Source organism: Acomys minous, assembly GCF_964271855.1.
Source record: "Acomys minous genome assembly, chromosome: 4".
In the NCBI taxonomy this organism is placed as follows: Eukaryota; Metazoa; Chordata; class Mammalia; order Rodentia; family Muridae; genus Acomys; species Acomys minous.
This window is the reverse complement of record NC_140486.1, coordinates 107,718,733-107,744,847: the sequence shown is the minus strand read 5'-3', so window position 1 is coordinate 107,744,847 and position 26,115 is coordinate 107,718,733. Positions and strand designations below refer to the sequence as shown.

The 26,115-nt window shown below is 39.2% G+C and overlaps 1 protein-coding gene across 34 annotated transcripts in view; it reads left to right on the top strand.

Annotated features, from left to right (window-relative positions):
- MAP2 (microtubule associated protein 2) overlaps positions 1 to 25,502 on the top strand; it is a 263,479-nt gene extending 237,977 nt beyond the window's left edge. For 19 of the 34 annotated variants that reach the window (XM_084780796.1, XM_084780795.1, XM_084780794.1 and 16 more), the window contains 6 exons: positions 3,535 to 3,679; positions 6,404 to 6,735; positions 14,671 to 14,763; positions 16,651 to 16,732; positions 21,065 to 21,177; positions 21,703 to 25,502. In XM_084780796.1, coding sequence (XP_084636922.1) covers positions 3,535 to 3,679; positions 6,404 to 6,735; positions 14,671 to 14,763; positions 16,651 to 16,732; positions 21,065 to 21,177; positions 21,703 to 21,918 — 981 coding nt within the window. In that variant the 3' untranslated portion in view covers positions 21,919 to 25,502. The remainder of the gene's footprint in view (positions 1 to 3,534; positions 3,680 to 6,403; positions 6,736 to 14,670; positions 14,764 to 16,650; positions 16,733 to 21,064; positions 21,178 to 21,702) is intronic. The other 15 variants (XM_084780789.1, XM_084780784.1, XM_084780781.1 and 12 more) reach the window with 1 other exon arrangement.
- The last annotated feature ends 613 nt before the right edge of the window (positions 25,503 to 26,115 follow it).

Here is a 26,115-nt window from a genome sequence, read left to right as displayed (position 1 = left end):
AAAACTTCAAATTCCTTCACATTTGATTTAGTGGTAATAACTCACTTGGCCTCAGCATGTAAGCTGCTCTGTGTTATTCAGCTTGCCAGCCCCTTCCTTCCTTTACTTGGCTTAGGTTGTGGGTGGTAATGTATTTAATATCACTGCGTGTCTCATTTCTTAATTAGAGGGAGTCTCATTATTTCATTCTTCCTCCCTGATTGCATTTTTTGAAGTTCATCCTTTTCTGGTAAGATCAATCAAGAATTAATGACTTGTGCTCACCCAATTACACTTCCCGCTCAAGGTGCTGGGCCTGCAGAGGAAGGTGGGGAATGCGCATTTGTGTGAGCTTATTTCTCCACAGAATTGTCAGTGAAGTTGAAACTTAGATTGAAAAATCGCAATTTTTTCCCCTCTATTTTTATGACAGCCTAATCAACTTAATTATTTTAATTCTCCCGTTTGGTTTTGTCGTCTCTGTATTTCTAACAGTGTCTCCCAGGAGACTGTGGCATGCAGCCTAGTGTCTAGCAGAGCCACTAAACCAACCCACTTGTCCCTGCATGCGGTCTCCCCAGGATTTAGCCTTACCTGGAAACTAAGTCCTGTGGACCTTTATTGGTAATCTCTTCAGTGCTGATCTTGCCTTCTTAAAATTCCTAAAATGGCATATGACTGTTGTGTGTCTATAGGAATTGTTTTAGGCAACAGAATAGTTTGGCCAGTTTGTGCTTTGCTTCTAAGATGACCTCATACAATAACTCTTGTTATTTTCTGAGTCGGTTAATGCAGATTATCTAACTGTAAACTTTTTTACACTTTAAGGTGGTATTTTCCCAGGCCTGGGCCTTAAATATACATTGTTCCAGGATTTTAAAAACATGATCAAGATTTGAATGGTATGACCATCTTAAGGACTACACTTATCAGAGGAGCAATTTCTGTAGGGGACACTTCTAACTGCAGCATACCTGGAGCATCTACAGATTGTGTGGGGACCTCACACATAAAATCCATAAAGAATACTTTATCTGTTCATGTTAAATAAGAACTCTATATAAATCCTTAAGGCAATCCACAATTTACTTTTTGCCATCATCGTTTATTGTATCTTAGAGAAAGATTTGCTTAGTGCCATTATATTATTCTTACCTTTAGACTGATTTTCGCACCAGTTTTTTAATTGACAACACATCCTTGACATGTGGAATTCATGATTTTAAGAGACTCTTATTATAATCTCTGAAACTGAGGTTATTTTGCTCACAAAAATATTGGCAGTTTGTAATTTTCAAGGATTGGTGATTGTGCCAGTTGTCAGTCACCTCCCAGATAAGAAACCCCTCAAAGAGCTTATTTCTCATGTCTTCATAAAGCCACTGATAAAGAAATACCTGACTTCCTTTCAAAGTGAACTCACTGAAAATAGTGTCTAGATGCCTGGCCTGTATAGTGGGAGTAGCTTTTACAAACCATGTATACCTGACTCTTTGGGCTAACCCATCTATTTATAGAGAAACAGGAACACCTTGAAATGTTTCTTTTTTCTTAACAATTATTCAGAAGAGAATAGTCTATTGTGTGTTTTCAGGGATTTCCATGCCTCTTTTGATAATGCACACTTTAGAACCAAAGTCTAGAATGACTTTCAGCCATGAGAGATTTTGACACCATTTGCTTCCTCCCAAAAAATAAATATAAAATATAGTAGTAGTAGTTTTCCATGTCAGTGTTTTACAGGTTTGATTTACAGTGTTTCTACTTTGAGTCCTACTTTTTTTTCATCTCATTGGGTCAAGTTCTAAAATTACTGACTCCTATGTAATGTAATTTTGGCATTATGACCATGTGCAATGTCTTAGAATTACACAAATCCACTTCTTCTATGTCTAAGCAATACTATTTGTTCTCCTGTTTTTCTATCCATCCATCCTTCCACTGACTCATCACCACTTAACAGTTGTTAGTTGTGTGCCTACTCTGTGTGGAGCATATTCAGCCGGAGCATCTCAAAGCAGAGCGGTAGATAACACAGATGCCTGCTTTAGACCAGACGCATACTGGCTCAAGTGCCTAGCACTGTTTTTGCATTTGTATTCAGCTTGACTGAATTCCTTCTTTTAAAAAAAAAATGCTATCCAGTGAGCATCCCTATTCTCACAATTCATCTATCACTGGTTATGGCCACTTAATGTGTGTTTTATTAAAAACAAACCTTTCAGTTCTTATGTGTTTCTACATGTTGCATTTCTCCATTTACTTTATGGTTTCATTTATTGTGTACTTGTTTTATGTTCCTTCATGGCCAGAATTCTACTTTGTCAAAGATCCCTGCCTTATAGCCTAGTATATACTCCCCAAGACACAGCCCAGCCTGCCCTAGAACAACAGAAAAGGCTGTGTGTCCTGACAGGTTTTTAATACAGCCCACCTCAGTGGCCTCTGTACACCATTTGCTTTACCCAGCATCAGGGAACCAGGTAAGGAAGAAGGCCAGTAAATGGTGCAGAAAGAAACAACACTGGGGGGCCGGGTGTGGTGGCGCACGCCTTTAATCCCAGCACTCAGGAGGCAGAGGCAGGCGGATGGCTGTGAGTTCGAGGCCAGCCTAGTCTCCAAAGTGAGTCCAGAACAGCCAAGGCGAATACAAAGAGACTCTGTCTCGAAAAACAAAACAACAAAACAAAACAAAACAAAGAAACAACATCGGGGAGATGTTCAGAAAAATATGTGAAAAGAAAGATGTAAACTTCTGATGTCTTGACAGTCTTCACAGTAAACCATATTAACACCAAATACAGCTGGGAAAATTTGATGGACAGCTTCCATATTAGAAAAGAAATGCAAAAGGCTTTGCTTTCTAGATCCTACTCACCATTAATTTTCTATTTCGTTTATGAAATAGTAACTAAAAACCAATAAACCAAAGCACGATCCATTGTGACATGCTCCATATACAGCTTATGCAATAGATAATGTTCGACATGATGTTAGGACGCCCCATCAGACACATCAGAACTCACTACCATCTCCACCATACGCAAACTCTGGGAACTGAAAACAGTCACATTAAGTCATGAAGCCCATTTTCTCAAGCTTTCAAATGTGCATAATACGTTGCAGTGAGAATTAAATCATAACTTAATAGAGGATATCTAGAGTTCCTGCCACATATCTAAGGAATAGGTAGTTGTGTTCCTGGGTGGAATGTTATACTGCGATGCTCTCCCTCCAGTCCGTTCTAACTAATAAATTGCCATGCTAATGAAGCTTTTGGTCAAATTAGCAATTTATGGCGAACACTTTTATAAATCCATTCCATCTACGCTCGTGTTTAAAAACTGAAATTCACAATTCATTTTCAATAATGTCATTCCAAGATAATAAACTCTGATAGGATGACTGGAAACAATAAACTCTTAAGTAACGCAATAGGAAGTTTTATTAGCCTATTAAAGTTGGTGGTGCATTGAGAAAGAATTTACCGGAAACAATAGCCGGAGCACCTGTTGTGTAATTAAAATGAACCTAATGTCTTTTTCCCCTCATCAGGATGGACTAACCAAGAGCCCAGAAAAGCGTTCCTCCCTCCCAAGACCTTCCTCCATCCTCCCTCCTCGCAGAGGTGTGTCAGGAGACAGAGAGGAGAACTCCTTCTCTCTGAACAGCTCCATATCTTCAGCACGAAGGACCACCAGTATGTTTTTCCTAGTGGGCTTCCCTTTAATCATCCTCTAATGCCTTAAAGGAAAAAGAACTTTACTTAACGTTGTAGTGCTTAAGTAAAATGAGCCTGTGTTTAAAAAAAAAATGTCATCTTTGTAGATAAGAATTAGAAAATGTAGAGTGTTCTAAAAAATAATTCTTTGAGTCAAAGCAAGTGATGGAAGAAAGGAGACTAGATTGACCTCTGATCTGCGTTTGAATGAGTCATTTTTAGAAGGGTGTTTTCTCTCTCTCTTCAAAGTTAAAACAAAAGAATTCTGAAAAGGAATAATAGATAAAATTGTGCGTTGAGTTGCTTTATCCTAAAATCCAAATGGAAAATCAATCATCAAAATCTACCCAGGGCTAGGGAGATAACTCAGGAGGTGAAGTTCTTCTACAAGGGCCTGAATTGGACTCTATAGCACTGGTGTAAAACTGGGCACAGCGCTGGGTATCTGTAACCCCAGCCCTGAGCAAGGGAGGAGGGGTCCCCGGGCTCAGTGGCCAAAAGACTTAGCCAATCTATGCACTCCAAGTTCAGTAAGAGAACCTGATTCAAAAAACTAAGATGGAGAATAATAAAGACACCTGATATCCACTTTAAACTTCTGCACACACAACATATTCACAAGAATACACACAGAGAGAAATGACAGTTCTGATCAATTTCTTTTTTTAAAAAATATGCCAAAAGATCTCTAACATGATATGTTCCCTGCAATATCTTTGATTCCTTTCCATTACTGGCCCATAGCGAACTGATCCACAATTACAGCAATCTGTGTGGTGTGTGTAATGTTTCAGTCACGACACAGTAGTTCACATGGCTGTTGAGGCTATCCAATAAATCCTGTACTATATTGTTATTATCCATTCAATGAAAATAGCTGCCATTTTTTTAAGCACATATGGGATACAGAACATTGAAGGTATGTTTTCTACTTGACTGAGTTAACATTTCTGATGGTCATTTGTTAGCAAGTCCAATTCGATGACAAGAAACTATCCGAACAGACAGTAGAGAATCTACTGAATGCTGCACAGCTAATACCTGGCTGTGTTTGGTCTTCAGTTCACTGTTAGCTTCACAGCTCTCCTTAGCATCGTCACCTTGATTTGGAAGAAACTGTGTTCTCCATAAAACTACGCAAAGAACCAGACTCTTTGTAATTTAAAAACTAGTGTGTGATGATGGAAACTGCCACTACTGTCATATTGTAGCTGATTTTAATTCAACATTATTTTAATAATAATTGTCCTATTGAGACATAACTGTCATACATGACACTTAGTGGCTTTGTCTACAGTGAAAATGGTCTTGTCATTAGAACACTTGTGTCCAGCATAGTTTAATTTCATGAGATATTTATACCCTTTGAAGTCTATGCTAGAATCACTTTGTAAGCCTCAAAACTCTTTCTCCAAAGCAAAATAAATAAATAAATTATTGAAATAAACTAGCAGGGAGGGCACGTAAGAGTAAGTAATCTCTAGGGAAGTGACAGTCAGGCCAAATATGTAGGCTTGGAGTTGCACATACAGAGGAATGCAGAAGAGGAGATAAGACCAGACAAAGGCATCAAGTGCTCTCCAAAGGAACATCCTCAATTATGCCTGTATTTGTTGCTATGGAAACAAAATGGCACTTGCTACATAAACCCACTGTTTTGAGCCACCCTGTTCTGCCCTTTAAGAGGCGTCTGTATATAAACTGCTTTTTTTTTATAATATTCTGAACCAATTCTGCTATGATTTGCTAACTTTACTTTGTTCACAAGTCTACTCCATTGTGTGATTTGACAGCAAATATATCTGACATGGTGACATCTACAAATAGTCGATCTATTTTAGCTCTGCACAGCAATAGCAAAAACATACACAGACAATTAGAAAGGGCAAGTGTTTTGCCCCCTTCTGTTTGCCTGCCATCTCCATAACTACACACAGGAATGTCTTGGCATTTATGCAACCTTTGAAAATATTTGAAGAAAACAATACTATGCAGGAATCTCATGAACTCTGAGAGAAGGAAATATATGTAATCTTGGATTCAGAAGAGATGGGGAGCTTGGTTCAGTTAACTCAAGATACAGTAAAACCCTCTTACTAAATGTATTAGTTTGGAATTTCCTGAGCTCTCAATACAAATGGAAATATTAACATTTAAGCTCCCACAGGTTAAAACTACGGGAAATAAATACACAGTTCTGTGTCCTGTGTATGTCTGAGCCCCACAATGGATGTGCTCAAAGAGAGAAATGAATGATCCATGTGCCATTCAGGAGTCTTCCCACAAGCAGAGACCCACACAACACAATAAATGTTCACTGTTTCTACCTACACGTCACCCGTGTGCCTCATAGCCATACAAACAGAATAGTTTCCAAGGATTCCCATTAAGAACTGTGAAGCTAAATAGAAAAACAGTACATTTTAAATTTGTATATTAACATAGATCCAAAACTACCACCAATTTACGAACCTAAAGAAAGGACAGGAACCTCTTTGAGCATTGGTGTGGTCTTTCGCAAAGAGTTCTGAATGCATTTGAATTAAGTACCGTCTGAGGCCTAACTGTGGGGAGAATAGTACCTTGAAGAGAATTTTCTAATGTTCTGATGTGATTATCTTTTCTTTTCTTTGTGTGTGTGTGTGTGTGTGTGTGTGTGTGTGTGTGTGTGTGTGTGTGTGTGTGTATGACTTGGTAACGTAGGGTCAGAGCCAATTCGCAGAGCAGGAAAGAGTGGCACCTCAACACCCACCACCCCTGGATCTACTGCTATCACACCCGGCACTCCCCCCAGCTACTCTTCGCGTACCCCAGGCACCCCTGGGACTCCCAGCTATCCCAGGACACCAGGAACCCCCAAGTCTGCCATCTTGGTGCCCAGCGAGAAGAAAGTTGCAATCATTCGCACTCCTCCGAAGTCCCCAGCCACCCCCAAGCAGCTCCGGCTTATTAACCAACCCCTGCCGGACCTGAAGAACGTCAAATCCAAAATCGGGTCAACTGACAACATCAAATACCAGCCTAAGGGGGGACAGGTAAGAGCTCCGTGGTCACACACTTGGTGTCCAAAGCTCAGTCTCGTCACTGTTACATTGCTTCTCCTGCATTACGATCTGACCGTCTTGTGCACAAATGTTAGGGGATCGCTGGCCACCGTTCATTGCTGAGTCTGGGTCTCGTCTGGAGAATCAAGTTTAGGAAATACATTGAAAAAAATCAGTTGATATGTCATTTACTTCTGGTCATTGGTGGTTACTGGTTGGCTTAGCCACATGCTCGTGGATCCTTTAGCTGATTTCTGAATGTGTCTCTGCGACTTTGTAGATCTGGATATGCTGAAGGTAGCTTGTGATAGGATTTTGAATTTTCTCTCTTGGATTCAGACCATGATCTCACTTAATTATTAACTTTTAGTGATTTTGATTTTTAACTCCTTCCTTTATTAAGGACGGTATCTTGTGATACGTTTTACCACTTCCTCGTGTTTATTTCAGGATCACGGTGTGGTTCGCCAAGCGGCTGCCTGTGTTAGCACCTAGATACTGCAAAGGGCAGATGTTTTGCTTGATACTGAACAAAAAAACAACTCGATGCAATTTTAGTAAATGGGACTTAGCCATGGAAGTCCTACTTAAGAAGAACTGTACTGTTGTGAAAAAAGTTCTCTTTCCTCCTACCAGCCAGTCACTCGTTTGATTTCTTTCTTTCTTTCTCTTTTTTTTTTTTTTTTTGTTTTTTTTTTTTTTGTTTTTGTTTTTGTTTTTCAAGACAGGGTCTCTCTGTGTAGCCTTGGCTGTCCTGGACTCACTTTGTAGACTAAGCAGAGGGCTCTGAGTTCTGTTTTGAACTGGAGCTCCCTTGTACAAAGCCTGGAAGAATATGATACAAAGATTGTTTCATATGTATCTTGGAATTAGTAATATACTTGGGATGGTTCAACTTCATAAAGGTTTTTAGGATTATTATTCTTGAAATGAAGAACAAAGAGCAACGTCTACCTTTTTCTGCAAACAAAGACATAAGCCTCTGTCCGATCCCAGACGCCTCTGGGTCTTAGTACTTTTTCTGTCACTCCTTTTCTCCTGTAATTTCTGCCTCAGATTTCTGATATCCTTCCTCCTTGCCAAGAAAATTCTATCTTAGGAGGTTTCAGAGAAAGTTCTCACTGAAGTGTGAAGTCTTCAAGAATTCCTGCCCACCTCCAGTACCAAAATTCCTTGCTGCTCCATCCTTAGCATCAACTGTCATTTTACATTTTAATTCTGTTCTAGGAAACCCAAGGGCTTACGGGGGAAAAAACCAACTAATGAGCAAGGAAGGGGTAGGGCAATGGGACCCTTTAGGAATGGCTGTAATTACGTGGTCACAGACAAATACAATTTCACAGGAAGATGCTGTGAAAATGAGGTGTAAGAAATCTTGTTTTGTTTTTGTTTTTGTTTTCCTCTCTTTGTATAAATCACTTTTTGAGGCAAAAAGAAAGAACTATGGGGGGAAAAAAAGAAGCCTTTAAAGCACAAAAGATAACCCAAATTCTAACAAATTTAATCAGTAATAAAAAGGAACAAAAATCATCTCATTATTCTTATAGTCATCAATTTTACCCAAATAAGAGGAGAAACCCTTTTGGATCATTTAGGAATTGTCATATTACATTTTTAATAATTATATGTAAATCATTTAGAAAAGTAATGAGTTAAATCTGTTTAACATATCATTAAGCTGAGATGGAAAGTTCTTTGCTATAGCTTTTATGAAATCAATGTCTAAAATTGATTAACCTGTTTTGAGACAAGGTTTTGCTGGAAGCCCAGCTGGCCTTTAATAATGCTCCTGCCTCAGCACCTACGAAGGTGCTGAGGTTATAGGTGAGCAACACTGTACAGGTTCCCTTGTTATAAAGTGCCCTAGTCTGTTGATCTGAGATAAAGCATCTCCAGAGATTATGCTCAAGGCCTAGTTAAAGCATATCATGATGTTAATTTTAATATACTCTTTCACTGGGCCACTGTTGTTCTGACACAAACCATCCTATCTCAGCCCCAGATAACTGGGGGGAAGAGAAATCCATGACGTAGAAATGATGCAGAAGAAGGAGGGATGTCCTCACCAAGATTAGAGGAAGAGAGAAAATATTTATGTCTCAACACTGTAGCATTTTCCTCCTTAGACCCCACTTACAGGGCAGCTTCTCAAGAACTAGGAGTGAAGAAAGCTTCTCTGTGCGTGAAGAGTCACTGCAGAGGTTTTTGCTATTCCTTTGTAGATCTGGGAAATATTTTATGTTAGGATGTCATAATAATTATCAGGCCGATTTGTTAAGGGCCTGTATTATCTGGCTGGACATCTGTAAATGCACTCCATTGGGGGAAAAAATCCATTGGAAAAAACATTCTGCTTTCAGTTATAAATTATATTATCTTTGAATTTTTGAGCGGGCAATAGCCAATCCAGAATAATCAAAGCAGACAGATCAGTCCTGCCCTTTGTAGGTTTTGTAATACTGGCATGTGGAAATTTGGCAACATCATCATTTGTCCCCCACTCAAAATATTTGTTGTTTTTGTGCCGGTGTTTCTTATCTCTTATGTTAGACTCTAACTTCTGTCACCAGAGAGGCTCAACGTGGTTCAGTGAGACGAGCCAGATACTAATGGAGTAGATGAGTTAGTAGAAGATATGATGAGTTTCACAGAAAGTAATATAGTCAATCCCCTCCGTTCAAACATCAGCTCATTCTACTGAGAAAACAAAACAAGAATATAATCACGTGGATTCACTAGAGAGAACAAATCTGACTCATTTAATTCAAGGTGTACTACAAATATCTTATTAAGTATTTTTAATTGAAATCATCTGTGGCAAGGCCCTTTGATGTCAATTTAATCTAAATTTTAAATTAATATTTGCCTACTTAAGAATTACATTAAACAAATATGTAGCTAAAGAAAATTTAGGCAGCTTGATGAACGCATCTGTTTTTGCCTTTTCTGTGAATCAAGTTTGATAGAAGGGCTTTGGTTTATATCAAGTAATCCTATATGTGTTAAGATATTTTTTTATTTTTCGCCATCAGCTGTATCAATATCAGTTTTAAAGCACATGATCTTCAAGGTGTGGTATTACACAGTGTCATTCCAGCATGAGGGAAGCAGCAACAGGATTGCAAGTTCAAGGCCAGCCTGGGCTACATAGTGGGACCCTGTAAACAAAAACAGCACAAGTTCTTGGCCAGTCATGGTTTCCTAATACTGATGAAACATTCAACAGGATCTGTTTCTGCAGACTGTACATATCAGAGGGTTATAGAAAGAAGAGCTGGGGCTGAAGAGATGGCTCAGAGGTTAAGAGCACCGACTGCTCTTCCAGAGGTTCTGAGTTCAATTCCCAGCAACCACATGGTAGCTCACAACCGTCTATAATGTGATCTGGTATACCCTCCTCTGGCCTGCAGGTGTACATGCAGGAAGAGCTCTGTATACATAATAATAAATAAATAAATCTTAAAAAAAGAAAGAAAGAGAGGGAGAAAGAAAGAAAGAAGAGCTGTGGCAATGCCTGTGGATTTGATTGATTGCCTTGCGAATTCCCAGGCACTTCCTCGCTTTGTCCTTCTCAGATTAGCTGATCCAAAAGTAGTGGAATGTCCAAAAAAGAGTAAGGCAAAGAGATCAGATAAGACTTTTCTCTCAGTCACATATGAAGGATCTAACAGCAAGGTCGACCACTGGTCTATGACAAAAGGAAGAGAGGGAACAAGGCTCGGTGTCTAAATCTAGACCGAATGGACAATTGTTGTTTTGGCTTCTCTTGCCTTCTTCTCCTACCCTCCTTTCATTTAAGGCCATGGTTAGTGGTAAGTAGATGAATAAGAAAATAACTTACAAAGCTAAAATTAGTGCCAGTGACCTAGGTATGAAGAGTACTCAGTGAAGTCCACTACCTTGTGATGAAAAAGGTGTATTGACTGGTTGTATTTATGTTTTTACTGTTAAAGCCGTTGTTATCTCAAAATGGAAGGTTCTTAGATCAGTGGGGTTGTCTATATTCAATAGAGGTTGAGAAGCGGTAATTCAAAGGCGTTCATTCAGCTAAACAAGGACGCAAACAGTCTAAACCTCAGGATGCGGTGGAGAGCCAGGGGGATTGCTCAGAAGTTAATTCATTTCAATAATGTGGTCTTTTATTTCTTAGAATTTTTAAAAGATTTACATTAAGGGGAAACATTACTGCGAAGAACTTACAGTGCGTGACATTGACAGGACCTGTTGATTTTCTGGGAGCACGATGACTGCTGTGTTTACAATGTTCCTTCCATGTTCTTTCCATGTCCTCTTAGGAGGCTGCTTTGAAGTCCTGACGTGTGTCAAATGACAAGACTTTCCAAGCTCCTCAGCATTGTGTACTCAGCACAAGGGTTTCAGGGCGGCCCCGCGCTCTGTGCCGTGTTGCAAGGTCTATGTGATTAAGTCAGCCCTGTGACTTGACTTGCCCTTTAGGGATCCTGTGTAATTCTACATTTGACATCAGTTATTTCAACTTAAATGTCTAGTTTAAGAAAATGCATTATTTAGATCAACATAAGTGGTTTTGAGGACATTATAGGCAGGGTTAATTAAATTCTGACTTAACAGTAGTGGCTCCAAATCCAAACGTGTTTTCACAAGAATACAAGCTTTTCAGATATATAAGTCATTAAGGAGTATCATGGGCATGGCCAGCTTCTATCTTCAGGATGTCTGACAGTCTTGCTTTTGTTTTAATCCTGTGGTTTTTAAGCAACCAGATCAACAGTTTCCATTCCACTGTAGCTGTGCATGGGAGGTCCACTGGGAAGAGACGGGTGATTTTTGTAGTCAAAGGAGAGCTTCATTCTAAGCTGTGCTGAGAAATGGCCAACACCAAAGGAGATGCTCATTTTTCTGAGAGGCCAATTGGAAGTCACCGTCCACTTCCTTTTCAGGAGGGACTTCTTAGGCAACAGACCCACACAGGAGGAGGCAGCAGTTTTGCAACTTAGCCCCATCACTCCAGCGTGTTTGGAGGCTGCACAGAGTAGTGACTTTGGCACACACTGACATGACCTGTATCTTATTAATGGAGTTGGCATGTAGCTCATTAGATAACAGACAGATGCCTCGGTGTGTATCAAAATAAATAAATGAACAAAATCTCCTTGTACAAGATATTCAAGTTGATAGCAGGATGAATGCCTCCGGTTGTTTTACAGGTTCCAAAATTCCCAGTAACTACTCACATTTGCCCATTTTCCAACTTTTTCTAGAATAACCCCATTTTTGGCATGACGAATGTTACTTCCTCTAAAGGAACAGTTTATCATATATACAGGATATGGTGACAAGCTGTCACAATTACATAACCATGCTAAAATCCCATTAGAGTATCCAAAAAGTCACTGTGTGCTTCTCAAGCAAGGTAGAAGACTAGTCAGAATTTCTAAGATTCCCAAACTTCTGATTAAACCTCAAATGTTATGCTAACCTATGCTTATTATGTAATGCCTCAAAATTATATGACCTTTATGTGAATAAAAAGTCAGCTGTGCTAGTGACTCCCCAGTGTCTGAGTAAAATCCAAGAGAATAAAACCACCTTCATACATTTACATTTAGCCTTTAAGCAACATGGAGAGCTATTTGTTTTTTACTCTGCCATCTTACCTCATTTTAAATAAAAAAATATTATGAAGCTATTGCAATATGTAGATTTGTAAAGAATATATAATTATTCATGACCAACACCTGCTTTACATTTCAAATTGGCTAGTCATGGAGGAGGCCTACCATTTAAAAAGACCAGTTAAATTTTTCACTGGGAAGTGAGTGACTCTGGGAAAAGTCAAAAGAAGTAGGTTTCTTTTTAATTATAGAATTTTGAGATTCTAGAACATGTTAAGTGATATTGATAAGGTGAGCCTTTTGTATTGAAATTATTTATTTTGGGAATCATAAAAATAATCAAATAGTTAACTAAATATTGGGGTCAAAAAGATATGTACAGATGAACTTTTGAAAATAATTTATGTTAGAAGTTTTTTTAATATATTTTATTAATTTATTCATATTACATCTCAATTGTTATCCCATCCCTTGTATCCTCCCATTCATCCCTCCCTCCCATTTTCCCCTTACTCCCTTCCCCTATGACTGTGACTGAGGGGGACCTCCTCCCCCTGTATATGCTCACAGGGTATCAAGTCTCTTCTTGGTAGCCTGCTATCCTTCCTCTGAGTGCCACCAGACCTCACCATCCAGGGGACTCTAGGTGAGAGAAGCATGGGAGAATGGAGAAATAGAAGGATCCAGAGGGTCCTAGAAACCTACAAGAAGAACATTATGATGGGCAGATCTGGGCCCAGGGGTCCTGCTCAAACTATGTCACCAGCCAAGGACAATACATGCAGTAAACGTCAAACCCCTACCCAGATCTAGCTAATGCACAGGACATTCTCCACAATTGAGTGGAGAGTGGGGTCTGACTTTCACATGAACTCTGGTGCCCCATATTTGACCATGTTAGGAGTTTTAAATGCAATGGTCTCCACAGTTTTAAAAGCAACTACTTCCACAGCTTATATAAAAGTGTTAGAATATGGTACATTTAATGGTAGCTGGTACATCCTATACTAAACCCACAGTTTTCACATCGAAAGTTTTGTTCTGCCCTAGAGAACAGCCTGGCCATCATGCCTTCTGAATTTAAATGTTGGCAAGCAGTCCTTGCCTTGGGCTCCTGATGAGAGCTGCCAACGATGTTTCTCTGCAAGGGACAAGCTATCTTGCTCATGTTCCACAGGCGCTGTGAATTCAAACCTTGCCTGGCTAAAAATAGAGTTCTGTGCCCTTTTGAGTTTTAGATTCTTTTCTGTAAACACCCATAGGCTTGTTAAGGCTCTCAAGAAGACTGTACATGTAAAGTTACTTAGAGTTTGGATAAAAGATAAACTGTACTTTAAAGATATAAGTATGTGGGTTTTTTTTTTAATCTATCGGAGAGACGTATCCAAAACAAAGCAGACGAAGGATAACAGTATACATAACAAAACTAAATCCTTTCCTCTTATATTTATTTTGTTTATCCTTCAAAACACGCCAAGTTCAAAAGACAGATGAAATAAATTATTATAAGAGTTATGACTGTTTGAGTATGTTACAACACAGAAATGTCTTTCCAGGCCCTGATTTGCTGTGGCTTTCAGGATGACTGCTTGGCTACTTGAATAAAGGACTACTAAAACCTTTGCCTGAAGTCTTGAGGCTACGGCAAAGCCCGGATGATGTCTGGATCACCTAACATATGTCAGCTGACTGATGGGCTCAGAATGTTTTCTCATGGCCCACTAATGGCTGCTCGAGAGTAGTCGTAAGACGGGGGCCTTCAAATGTCATATCTAGAGCCAAAGCAGACCCAGGGGTTCACTGTTGATCTTCCTGGGGAACCAGGCAGGGATACTTTCATGAATGAGAATCCTGACTTGGAACTGTCAGCCAAACCAAGCATGAGCCTCTGTTATGCAGAACAGTCAGGTCAGGAGGTGGTTTATAACTGATGGTTCGCACTGTGGGGCTGAGAGTAGCGCTGGCCTCTCCGCCGAGATCCTGGGCTAGCCTACACTCTACCATACCACTGAGTACACACCACAGACCCTGTGCTGCTAGCCTCCCCGTCACAGGTATCCAAGTATTACTTTTCATTCTTCCTCAACTTAGGTTATATCTATAGAGCTAGGATACCTAAAGCTCCAGAGCTCTTGGCCTTTGGGGGTTCAGGGAAATAGGGACTCACACTTTATGACAGAGCTACAGTTTAGTTACAGTGTAGTCACTTCTCCTACATGACCATGGGTGGAGGGGAGTCGAGAGGCTCCTACAACAGGCTCTCGTTTCTAATTTCTAGTTCCCTCTACCCAGTATCTGGTATGAAAAAAATGTTGCCTCCAATTCCTTTTAGGTTAGGATTTTAAACAAGAAGATCGATTTTAGCAAAGTTCAGTCAAGATGTGGTTCCAAGGATAACATCAAACATTCTGCTGGGGGCGGAAATGTAAGTAGAAGCTTTTCTGAGGAAAGTGCCTTGATTGTGTGGCGCCTCCTGCACAGCCAGCACCCTCTGTCCTTCCTCACGTTCCTCAACATGTGTCCTCTAGTATGGTGGCTTGCTTTCTGGGTAATGGGCATCCCGTCCTTTCCTGTCAGATCAGTTGAGACAGGAAAGTCCGCTAGGTGTGCCATGGCAAACTCTCCTTACCCACTAACTGTTTTCCGGCCTTTTCAGTCATCGAGGAGCTTCTATTGGTGTCTCTGTTGCTCTGAAAAAGTGAGCCAGGCCCGCGCACTTTTCTAACTCCACTTAAAATTACTCTTGAGGCAAAGACCGATATACATGAAAGTGCTCAGAGTATGGGATGTCAGTCCTCCATGGTGTCTTATTCAACAAAGTTAGGATAGCTTTTGAAATAACACGAAACTGGAGAAACATGGCTCATCTATAATTCAAAGTGAAAAGACTGCAGTTCCAGCACACATTCTATCCCGATGGGACTTGTCCTGTCTCTTTCATTTAGTGTAAATTATGTCTTATGAAAAGAAATGAATACTGAGTTCATACTTCTTCTGTATTGGTTGAGGCAGAGTGGAACTATTCAGTTAAACTCAAGCTGATGAAATTATGGCTCCTTATAAAAATAAGGACAATTTCAGCAGTTGAATCGTGGGACTATTTTTTTTCTACCCTCTGAATGTGAGAATGATCATCTGCGGCTTAGGTAATGTAGTGGGTGCCAGAGCCTGAATCTTCAGTAGTCTAAGAGTTATCTGTCTTCTCACTCTTCAGCTGGGCAGAAGTAGATTTAAGCACTAAAAAGAAAAATTAGCCCTGTCTATAAAGTAGACTGAGCAAGGAGACTCCGCCATGCGAACTCCACACTAGTGTGTGCTGGGCTCCTTCACAGATGCTGGTCTATGCCTCAGGTTGAGTATCCACACTGACTTGCTTGTTCTCCTGAGTATGAGTGTACATAACTCACTCCAGTTCATTCCCAGGAGAGTAGCAGCAGATGGACACTGACGCCCCACAGGGCAGATGCATTTGGTTCCAACACAGCAGTAAAGAATAAGCTCAGATAATGTAAGATCTTCTACTAAGGTAACGTGGGAACTTCTAACCTGCCAGACAGTGGCTTTAAACTTTCCTCAAGAGAGGACTCACTTGTTTTATGGTGCACATTCCCTAAGGAAGTCTTACATCCTTATGTTCTTCTGATGTTGATGGACACTGGACCATTCCAATGAACAAGGGGAAACGCTACTGCAAATATAGACAGGCAACACATTTCAATGAGACATAAAAGCAAGAAAAACAGTATCATTTTCTAAATCAGTGTGCAAAAAAACTTCCACTTAGCCAAGTGAAGCAGACAGTTTAGAAAGGCTCACTTGGAACTTTCTTCTGTCTTTGTGCTGGTCTTGTTACTGTGAGCAGCTTTAGCCACTTCTTTATAAAAGTCATATTGTAAATAATAACCATGCTTCTCCTGACTTTTCGTTATGGAAAAGTTTAACATGGTGGGGCTTTTTCCCAGGATGCTTGCCTTATTAATACAAATATTCCTGTGTTCTTCCAGCGTTATCTGTTTTCTACTAATAAAACTTCTATTCCAGGGTTCTCACTTATTTGGGTTCTTCTGTCCAGTTTGAAATGGGGAGAAGAGATGGGAAACTCTCTCTCTCTCTCTCTCTCTCTCTCTCTCTCTCTCTCTCTCTCTCTCTCTCTCTGTGTGTGTGTGTGTGTGTGTGTGTGTGTGTGTGTGTGTGTGTGTATGTGCTGTTACATGTTACAAGTGTGGGTATGTGTCCAGATTTGTATATAAGATGGGGCTGGGGTACTTCCATATCTAAACTATCTTAAGTTAATTTTCTGTGATTTACACAGGTACAAATTGTTACTAAGAAGATAGACTTAAGCCATGTGACATCCAAATGTGGCTCTCTGAAGAACATTCGTCACAGGCCAGGTAAAATAATAATAATAAAATATTAGTAATAATTTACAAAAACTTAATTGGATTAGAGAAGTAGGCAAACAAAATTCTGTGTGTGTGTGTGTGTGTGTGTGTGTGTGTGTGTGTGTGTGTGAAAATTTCAAACTCCTGATACTTCACATTTTTATTCATAGAGACAGGAGTTTAAATTGTCAAAGCATCTCACTTCTCACTTTGGGGTCAGTGAACCTAGTTATGTAGAAAAGAGGCCATGTGTACAGAGCAGGCATGAACACTGGGGCTCTTTCAAACCATGAGGACTACAAGATGCATCGAGTCTTATAGACAAGAACAGTATTTCCAAATGTTTTCTGTGTTATGTAAAATAGGACTGAATATCTCAGCTAAAGAAAGTCATTTGTCTGGCTCATTGCTCCAACTCTTTCTTGGGTAAATAATTACCAGGAATCCTCAGCAGAACGCAATATGCCCCCAACCCACTTGGAAATTAGACCCTGATGTCCTTTTTGGTTATCTCATAAAATAGTACTTTCAAGTGGAAATTAAATTTCCATTTGCCATGGTGGGCTCCTCATTTCAAAAATATGAGTATTTATCATGGTTCCTCTGAATATCGCAAATAGCTTATTTGTGCTAAATCCCACCAAATGTTTAGAGTTCTTGAGGATAATTTGGCACTATACAATTTATAATATACTGGGCTGAAGAAATGGCTCAGAGTTTAAGAGCACTGGCTGCTCTTCCAAAGGTCCTGAGTTCAATTCCTACATCCATATGGTGGCTCATAGCCGTCTATAATGAGATCTGGTACCCTTTTCTGGTATGCAGGTGTACATGCAGACAGAACACTGTATACAAAATAAATAAATAAATAAATAAATATTTTAAAAAACAATTTACAATATACCATTGGACTACAGAATGGCAAAATAATTGGCTTTATTTTAAATACTTTAACCGTATGTTTTGTTATCTTAACATATAAACCAAATGTAGATTAGCAGATTAATTACCATCTCAGATGTTGTCAAAAATGAGATATAACAAAAATTTAGTCGAGACTTCTGGACAGGAAATGATTAAGACTATTTCAATTAAATAGAAAGATAGAGGAAGTCTCAGGACATGGATAGCTGCATTGGAAATAGTTAGAAATAAGTCTTCAATGTGCCCAAGGGTGTCCATGACAAATCAAGGAGATTGAATCTTTGTATGTGGAATCTGCATTGCTGGGTACAGCACTGCTCCAGTGGAGTCGTCTCTGCCCATGAGTAGCAGAAGCATGCCTCTTAGTTCAGATCTCCAAAGTCCCCTGTCCATAGCTGCTCTACCACTGCACAACAGATTTGTGCTGTTCAGTCTATACTACAGGAAGGTGGCATTTTGCCACCTTACCAATTTTCTTGCAGAATACGAAAGAAAATGCTGCTTTTTTTTTTTTTTACTCTGGACAGATAGAATTAGTCTAATTTACCTGGAGTTTAGATTCTCAGAATCCATTATAGAGATAATGAAATAGCCTGTGTATGAATTACTGGACATAAAAGACTATTGTCACAGACTCCCACTTACTTCTAAATCTGGCTCCTCTATTATAACTAAATCGGATGGCTAAATTCATAAAGGACGTGTCAGTGTGGTGATCCTTGACAACAGCAATCTTTTCACAAAGTTGTTGTGAGGATGTGGAGTCTCTACACTGAAGGCAAAAGAGAACAGCTCAACAGCTGAAGGCACAAATCAAAACACCTACACTTGCTGTAAAGCCTGATGAAGAAAGTAGTTGTTCATAATTACTGTTCAGAGTGGCTGCCGAAGTATTTGAAAACCTGAGACATCTATCTCTAAATTCACATGGCCTTGTCTAAATGTCATCTAAGACTGTCTAGTGAGAACTCAACAGAGCTAGCCTACGCGAGCTTTCTTTGTTGGGTGTCATTTGTGTCAACGTTATATTATTTTCCTTTTCTTAACATTTCCTTTCCTTAACATTTTAACCGAACTATGTTGATACAACATACAAAGAAAAGGATCTTAAGAGTGCAATTTCTACCAAAGACTACAAAAAATTAATAATAATAATAATCCAAAGCGATAACTATCCTCTCCAGCTCCTAATCAAGACAACTGCACTTGCACAGATCACTACAAATGAAGCTAATTCCATCTCAAGCAGCAAGTGAAGCGCACAGGCTAGGTGAAAACACAGGAAGAGCAGTGCAGCATGAAATTATACATACATAACAGCATCTCCCATACATGTAAATTACATGATGGTTTATACAAATCTAGATTTTAGAAAGAAAAAAATTAGTGTTTTTGAAGATGTATGTCAACACCTCCTAATTTGAGGAGGTCCCTAGCTAAGCAATTAGGTATTATTATCATAAATGTCTAGAGTTAGCACAGTCACAGGCTTAAGAAACATGAGATTAACTCTTCATGAGACCTGTTTCTTTACACGTATCTCTCAGAGAGGATAATATGATCGGGAAAGTTTTCTCAAGGCAAGCATTCTCCATTGTACTTGTGATTTCACCAAATGTCGGAAATTCAACTGCGCAATATGTGGTAGTGAAAAACTGGCACCTAAAAATTTAGAGAAACGTAAGCATCAAGAATCCCAAACTGAAGAGTGTTTTCCATGTTTTTATAGATCCTTGTAACCATTTTAAAAACCAAAATCACCGTGGACATTTAAGATCAAAGGATCAAACTATTGCATGTGGTTGAAGTCAAGTATGCTACGAAAGTAAAACAGATCTCTTAGGTACAGATATATGAGAAAGATTCTAGTCTACCTTTCCAAGTCAAGGATGTCAGCAAACACTCATCCATGGTTAAGAACAGGCTGAGAGGAACTGAGTAACTAGTGTAGAAGGAAACCCCTATGTTTGAAAGTCTGAGAGAGGCACACAGGGTTAGAGAGAGGACCGCCAGTGGGTTGCCGTGGCATCGCACTTGAGACTGTCAGCATTACAGAAAATAGCACGATCAAAATCCTGTCTCAGTGTTACCAGAGCAGTGACAAGGTCAGATTTGCATCCATACAGGACTCGATTCAACATCACGGCCTAGCGTTCTGTATTAAAGGGGGAGGCTGTAGTTGTGAGGGACTCAACTCCTGACTCATTTTTGTCAAGAGAGTTGTTGGTGTTGAAGTTTCACAAGCAAAAGCAGTATTCTCACTCATTATTTATGGGGGAATGGTTCCAAGACTCCATGTTCGATACATAAAATGACATATATCCCCCCCTTCTATATGCTTTAAACCACCTCGTTATTATTTATGACATCTAGCACAACCTAAATGCTGTGTAAATCATGATTCAAGGAATAATGATAAGGAAATCATTCTGCAGATACAAATATGCAATACAGGTATTTTTCAAACCCAAGAATGTAGAATCTGCAGATATAGAGAGCCAACTGGGTTTTGTCTGCATACACACTGTCCGCCTTGCTTTCTGCTGCTGTGATGAACACCATAACTTAAAGCAACTTAGGGGAGCAAAGGGTTCGTTTCAGCTTGCACTTTCAGGTCATGCTCCATCATGGAGGGAAACAGGCAAAGGCGAGGACTTAGCAGAAACCGAATCAGAAGCCATGAAGAAACGTCGCTTGCTGGGCTGCTCTCTGTCTGGCTTACTGGCTCATATATATCTAGCTTTCTCACAACCCAGGCCCACTTGCTAAGGAATGGTGCTACCCATAGTGAGCTGGGCCCTCCCACAGGAACCAGCAAACAAGACAATCTCTGACAGACAGGGCCACAGACCAGTCTAATCTGGACAAGCCATCTATTAAGATTCCCCCAGACAGCTCTAGGTATGTGCAGTTAACAGCTGCAGATCTCTAGGACAGACACCATCTCAGCCTGAAACCCTTCTAGATGAGGGTCTTGTTACCAGGAAGACCAATGAACAATAGTTTCATTTCCATTTCATTTGTGCTAATAAAAATAAATAAATAAATAAATAAATAAATAAATAAATAATGAAATTTTAGAAAGGATACAATGTGATATTTTCATTATTGTGTTAGTTTTAGAAGTCTTGTTAGAACATGAAAATCTATCTGGATTCTGAGGCAGACATGGATAAAGAAGTAATGCATAATATGTAAGGCAGTCTGTGTATTAGTGTAGGAAGAATGCCATCGTCTTGGGCCATGAGGGGAAATGGTGTGGACTGAAAATTCTAACAGGTTCCTCTTGTGTCTGGTTAGGATAGCAAAATATAGCATCTCCGGCATTCTTTACAGCTCATTCTTTTGTGAGAGTAGTTTTTATAAATATAAGCTTTCATTTTGGCAAGGCATTTAAGAGGCTTTCTCTTCCTGAAGGCGGTGGACGTGTGAAAATTGAGAGTGTAAAACTGGATTTCAAGGAAAAGGCTCAAGCTAAAGTTGGTTCACTTGACAATGCTCATCACGTACCTGGAGGTGGTAACGTGAAGGTAAGAGATGAGGCCATGGACCAGTTTATGTGTTTGTGTAAGCATATTTCTTATGAAATATTCCTTTTTAATTTTTAATTTTTGAGATTGTAATATAATAAATTAATATAATATAATTATAGCATTTCCCCTTTGCTCTCTCTGAAACCTTCTTTCTCTTTCAAATTCATGGCCTTTTAAAAAATTAGTTGTTGTTTCGTACATATATGTTTATATATATATATATATATATATATATATATATATATATATACATATATATATATATATATATATACATATATATATATGTTCCTAAATAGGAGAGCCTAAAGCTGCCACTTTAGGAAGCCAGTATAATTCCTAGCTACATTCTGAAAAAGCTTGACCAAAATGGACCTCTGGCTAAAGAGCTTCTCAAACAGGAAGGATGAGGGATGCTGAACTGAATAGACATCATACCTTATCAGCTGTGGGACACGGGGAAAGAGCTGGCGACTGGTGAGGATGCTTGGGCTAATGAGGACTATCGTTTGTCTTAAACAGATTGACAGCCAAAAGTTAAACTTCAGAGAGCACGCAAAGGCCCGCGTAGACCACGGGGCTGAGATCATCACCCAGTCCCCAAGCAGGTCAAGCGTGGCCTCCCCCCGACGGCTCAGCAACGTCTCCTCTTCTGGAAGCATCAACCTGCTCGAATCCCCTCAGCTTGCCACTTTGGCTGAGGACGTCACTGCTGCGCTTGCTAAGCAGGGCTTGTGAATACTTCTCCTTGAGCACTGGAGTCATATTTAGGCATGAGCTCTAGGCAGGAGTGGGCTCTGAGCAGGTGTCATATTCATTCTTTACAAACCATAGATAAATAATCTCATCCCCAAACTGTAGTAATTGTTACAATTTTATATTAAAAAAAAAGAATAGTATATGCAGAAAATGATCTGATTTCCATCCACAACAGGAACACATGGCTTTACATGAATACAGTTGGACAATTATTTTCGCTCTGCTCTGTTTTGCATGGAGTATTATTATTATTATTATTTTTAAAATTGCATTTTTACCTTTCATGTGCCTGAAGGCTATCCAATACATTCTGAAAGGCCTTGTTAAAATCCAAGCTGCTCATTTTCACTATTCTGTTTATGGTTGAAAAGATTAAAAACTGCCCATTGTCACTTATTACAGGTTAAATGAAAATCAAGGAGTCTGATTGCAGGAAGGAAAGAGCATGTAAGAAACACATTTTTAAAAGTGTTATTTTGTATAAATGGGAAGAAAGATGCAACTAAGTTATTGACATTTGGGAACTGGATGATTATATCAGAGTATGCCATTCCAATAAATTATTTAACTAAAAGCTAGATAGAAGGCATTTGAGCTGTGGTTGAAGAAGTGGTGCCAAAGTGCATCTCCTAGGATTGATGCACTTTTGTTAGGATGGGCTTGTGTCTGATTAGAATGTCAGTTGATTGGCTAGATTTGTGTCCACACAATCAGTTTCACACCCCCATTCCGTCTGTTTGATACAGTATTATAGATATAAATATATATATATTTCTCTGTGGCCATTTGTGATACTTCCTCATATACTTGAATATGATACTTCTTTATTCACAGTATCTGTGTCTCCTGCACCCTTTGGTGTTGCAATTTTAGGTATGTGAAAGTAGATGTTAGCAGGGTCCTCTCCCTATTTAAAGATACATTTAAAAAAAGACAAAAAGTTTTAGCATGAAGTTGCTTTCTGTAACAACTCAAAGCTGTAGCCCTGTTTTATTGCCAGAATCAAGTCTCTTCTGTGATGCTAGAAATTTTAATTTTTCTTTGCTTTCACCAACATGGAGTTTGTGGAGTGGGTCCGATTATACATAAAGGGGTTTATAGATTGTTGGTTCAAGCATCGCGGATTTATCTCATGTTTAATCACTGAATAGTTTGGGTTTTATGCCCAAAGTCACTCATGAAACAAATTCCTTATTGTTTGTTTCCTCTCTTTCTTCTGTTTCTTTCTTTTTTTCATTTGCTAAAGTTGAAACCAAGAATAATAATTTTTGATACATTCTCCTGTTCTCCAAATAGTATCTGTTGATTAAATTCTCTGTTCGAAGATATTTGGCTTACTTACCCACAAAGGCCCCATGATCAAAAAGGAAAATATAAAATATTAAGAAGCTACATATGTAAAACCTTTGAGACACAGATATCTAAACCCATCACTCCAGGATTCCACATTAAGTCTGTACAGGAACATGGTATGGCTTATTTATCAGTACATACTATTTTTTTCTTATCTTATATTCAGTCTAGATATCACAATTCAATTAACTCAATCTAAATCATACTGAATAAGCCATAGTCAATGGCCCAAAATAGGACAAAGCATTATCAAACCAGGTGGACTTTTTTTCTTAATATATTATTTGTTCTTTTTCCTGCTCAGGATTGGCAGACTGAATCTGAAGAGTTAAAGATGAAAAGCTTGGCTAAGGTTCTTACGTCTATGAAACAAACCAAGCCCTGCATATAAAAGATAAGATGACCATGAACAGGACAGAGAACTCCAGTAGGAGTATCTAACCCAGAAGGCCAGGGGGTGCAAAAGCACAGAGAGAGAGGTGGCATTTTAGTGACCCATTGAGTATTATGACCAATGTGACAGCCACGTGGAAAACTTAGCATCAAACTGAGACAGTCTTCTCAGCTAAGAGGTACACACAGAGAGATACACACAACAAACAAACAAAACACATGCCTTTGTAAATTGGTTGTTTTTTAAATAACTTTAAAACTACTTAATAGTGGTTTTTTTTTTCGCTCTGGACAGTTCATTCCTTACCTTCTCTTGTAATGTGCAAGATATGGAAGCAGGAATAATTGTGTGTGGAGAAGGAGAGTCTCTTCTTACATGTTTTGATAGTGCTAGACAAGAATTAAAGTTATCTAAGAGAAAAGAAGTGACTAGGTAGATTCATGTGGTCTTAAAACTATGAGGAAAAGAATTTCAACCTAGTTTATCATAAAAACCAAGAGTAACTGAACATTTTCTAAGTGTTAAAATTCGGTTTCTTACAAAGTGTTTGAAATAAAATTGAGTGAGCCCTCACACTAAAATAATCATTTATTTCTAAAATAAGCCCTCGTTTTATGTTGATGCAACACGAAGGACTTGAATTTTTGTACCAGACGAGACAGAGAAATGCGCAGGCTCAAACCATTTTCTTATGGGAATCTGGGATGGACCCCACCTTACTTACTCACTTAAGATAATGACTCAAATTAAGCTTTTTGGACACCCACTTCTGTGGGGATACACATACGCTGATCTAGAAATGAAAGCGTCACAGTTCCATTTCTAGATCCACTAATGCCAGTTTCTCTCTGGCTTTAGCCTTTGAGAACCTGTTTAAGAATACTTAAGCATCCAGAGCTCTGAAGAGTTCAAAGGCCACCTTTTCCAGGGAACTCACTCACTCTGGGTCTCCTGCAGCTGAAAATTGGGTACCTTGCAACAATGCAGGAAGGATCCGAGCTTTTGATGAGTTTCACAGGCCATGTTCTTTAGGAACCGACTCTCTCTGGATCTACCTGCTGAGTTCCAGCAGGACGAGGGGCCGACATCCCACCCGTAGGAAACACACCTGTGCAATTCCAACTCAGTTTGGCTGAAGGTATGTGAAGGAAGAGGTCCAGTGAACAGAAGACTCAACTATAGTTGGCCTTCTCCACACACACTCACACAGAAGTGGGGTAGAAGAGAGATCAGCAGCCAAACGTAGCATCATACCAGCAGTAGAAAATAAATAACCGTGGATGATTCTGACCTAGCTGCATTTATAGTTTTCCTCTTATTTTTCATGCCACCAGAAAGAAAGGAAGTAATTTATGGTAGAAGTAGCAAAGAAAAGTAGATTAATCAGTTGGGGAGGCAAATGTTCAGGTATTTCTTCTAAGATTGATATGCTAAAATCAACACTGATGTTTGTGTTTTTACACCTAGAATTTTTAGCCTGGACATATAGATTGAGACCAAGACCCTCTGTAGGAAAAAGACTTTTTCACCCCCCACCTCCAAAAAAATGCCAATCATGAAAGTCCACTTCAACTTTAGCAAAAAAGGGACATTTTTTCAACAAAAAGTATGCTCTGTATGCTGGCTTCCCAAGGTTCCGACACACCACGACAAATCTGTGGGGGGTTCTTTCTTCTGATAATTCTAGAGCCTGTTACCATAGGAAGGCATATCTTCAATGGCTGGTTGTAGTTAGTTCATGTTTTTCAATCAATTTGCAAATGTATTTGTTGCTGTATAGTGATTGTTTTGCAAAATAAAATTGCTTGTCACCTAACTACAAATTTCAGATTTTTTAAAAAACATTGTTTTTTCATCTCTAGAGGGGAAAATAAGTGTCTGTCTGTCTATCTGTCTCTGTCTCTGTCTCTGTCTCTCTCTCTCTCTCTCTCTCTCTGTGTGTGTGTGTGTGTGTGTGTGTGTGTGTCTGTGTGTGTGTCTGTGTGTGTGTGTCTGTGTGTGTGTCTGTGTGTATATCTGTGTGTGTGTCTGTGTGTATATCTGTGTGTGTGTCTGTGTGTGTATCTGTGTGTGTGTCTGTGTATGTGTTGTGATATGTATATGTACATACAAATTGTTTGATTCAATAAAAGAAAAACTGAGTTTGTTAAAAGGCCACATTATCAATCAGATTCCTATTATGTGTTCAGTCCCTATAGAAGGCAATTCTATATGATAAGCAAATGTCTTTTGTTTTCAGTGCTGGGCATCAATTCCAGGGCAATGTGCATAACAGAGAAATGGTGTACCACTGAGCTAGATCACCAGTGAAAATTTGGTTTTCTAGTCTAAGAGAATAGTATAAGTAAGGCCCAGGGCTCATAAAACGTCTTACAAAATCACCATCTGAAAAATTGTTTGAGAAAGAAAAAGACTGGATTCCCCACTTC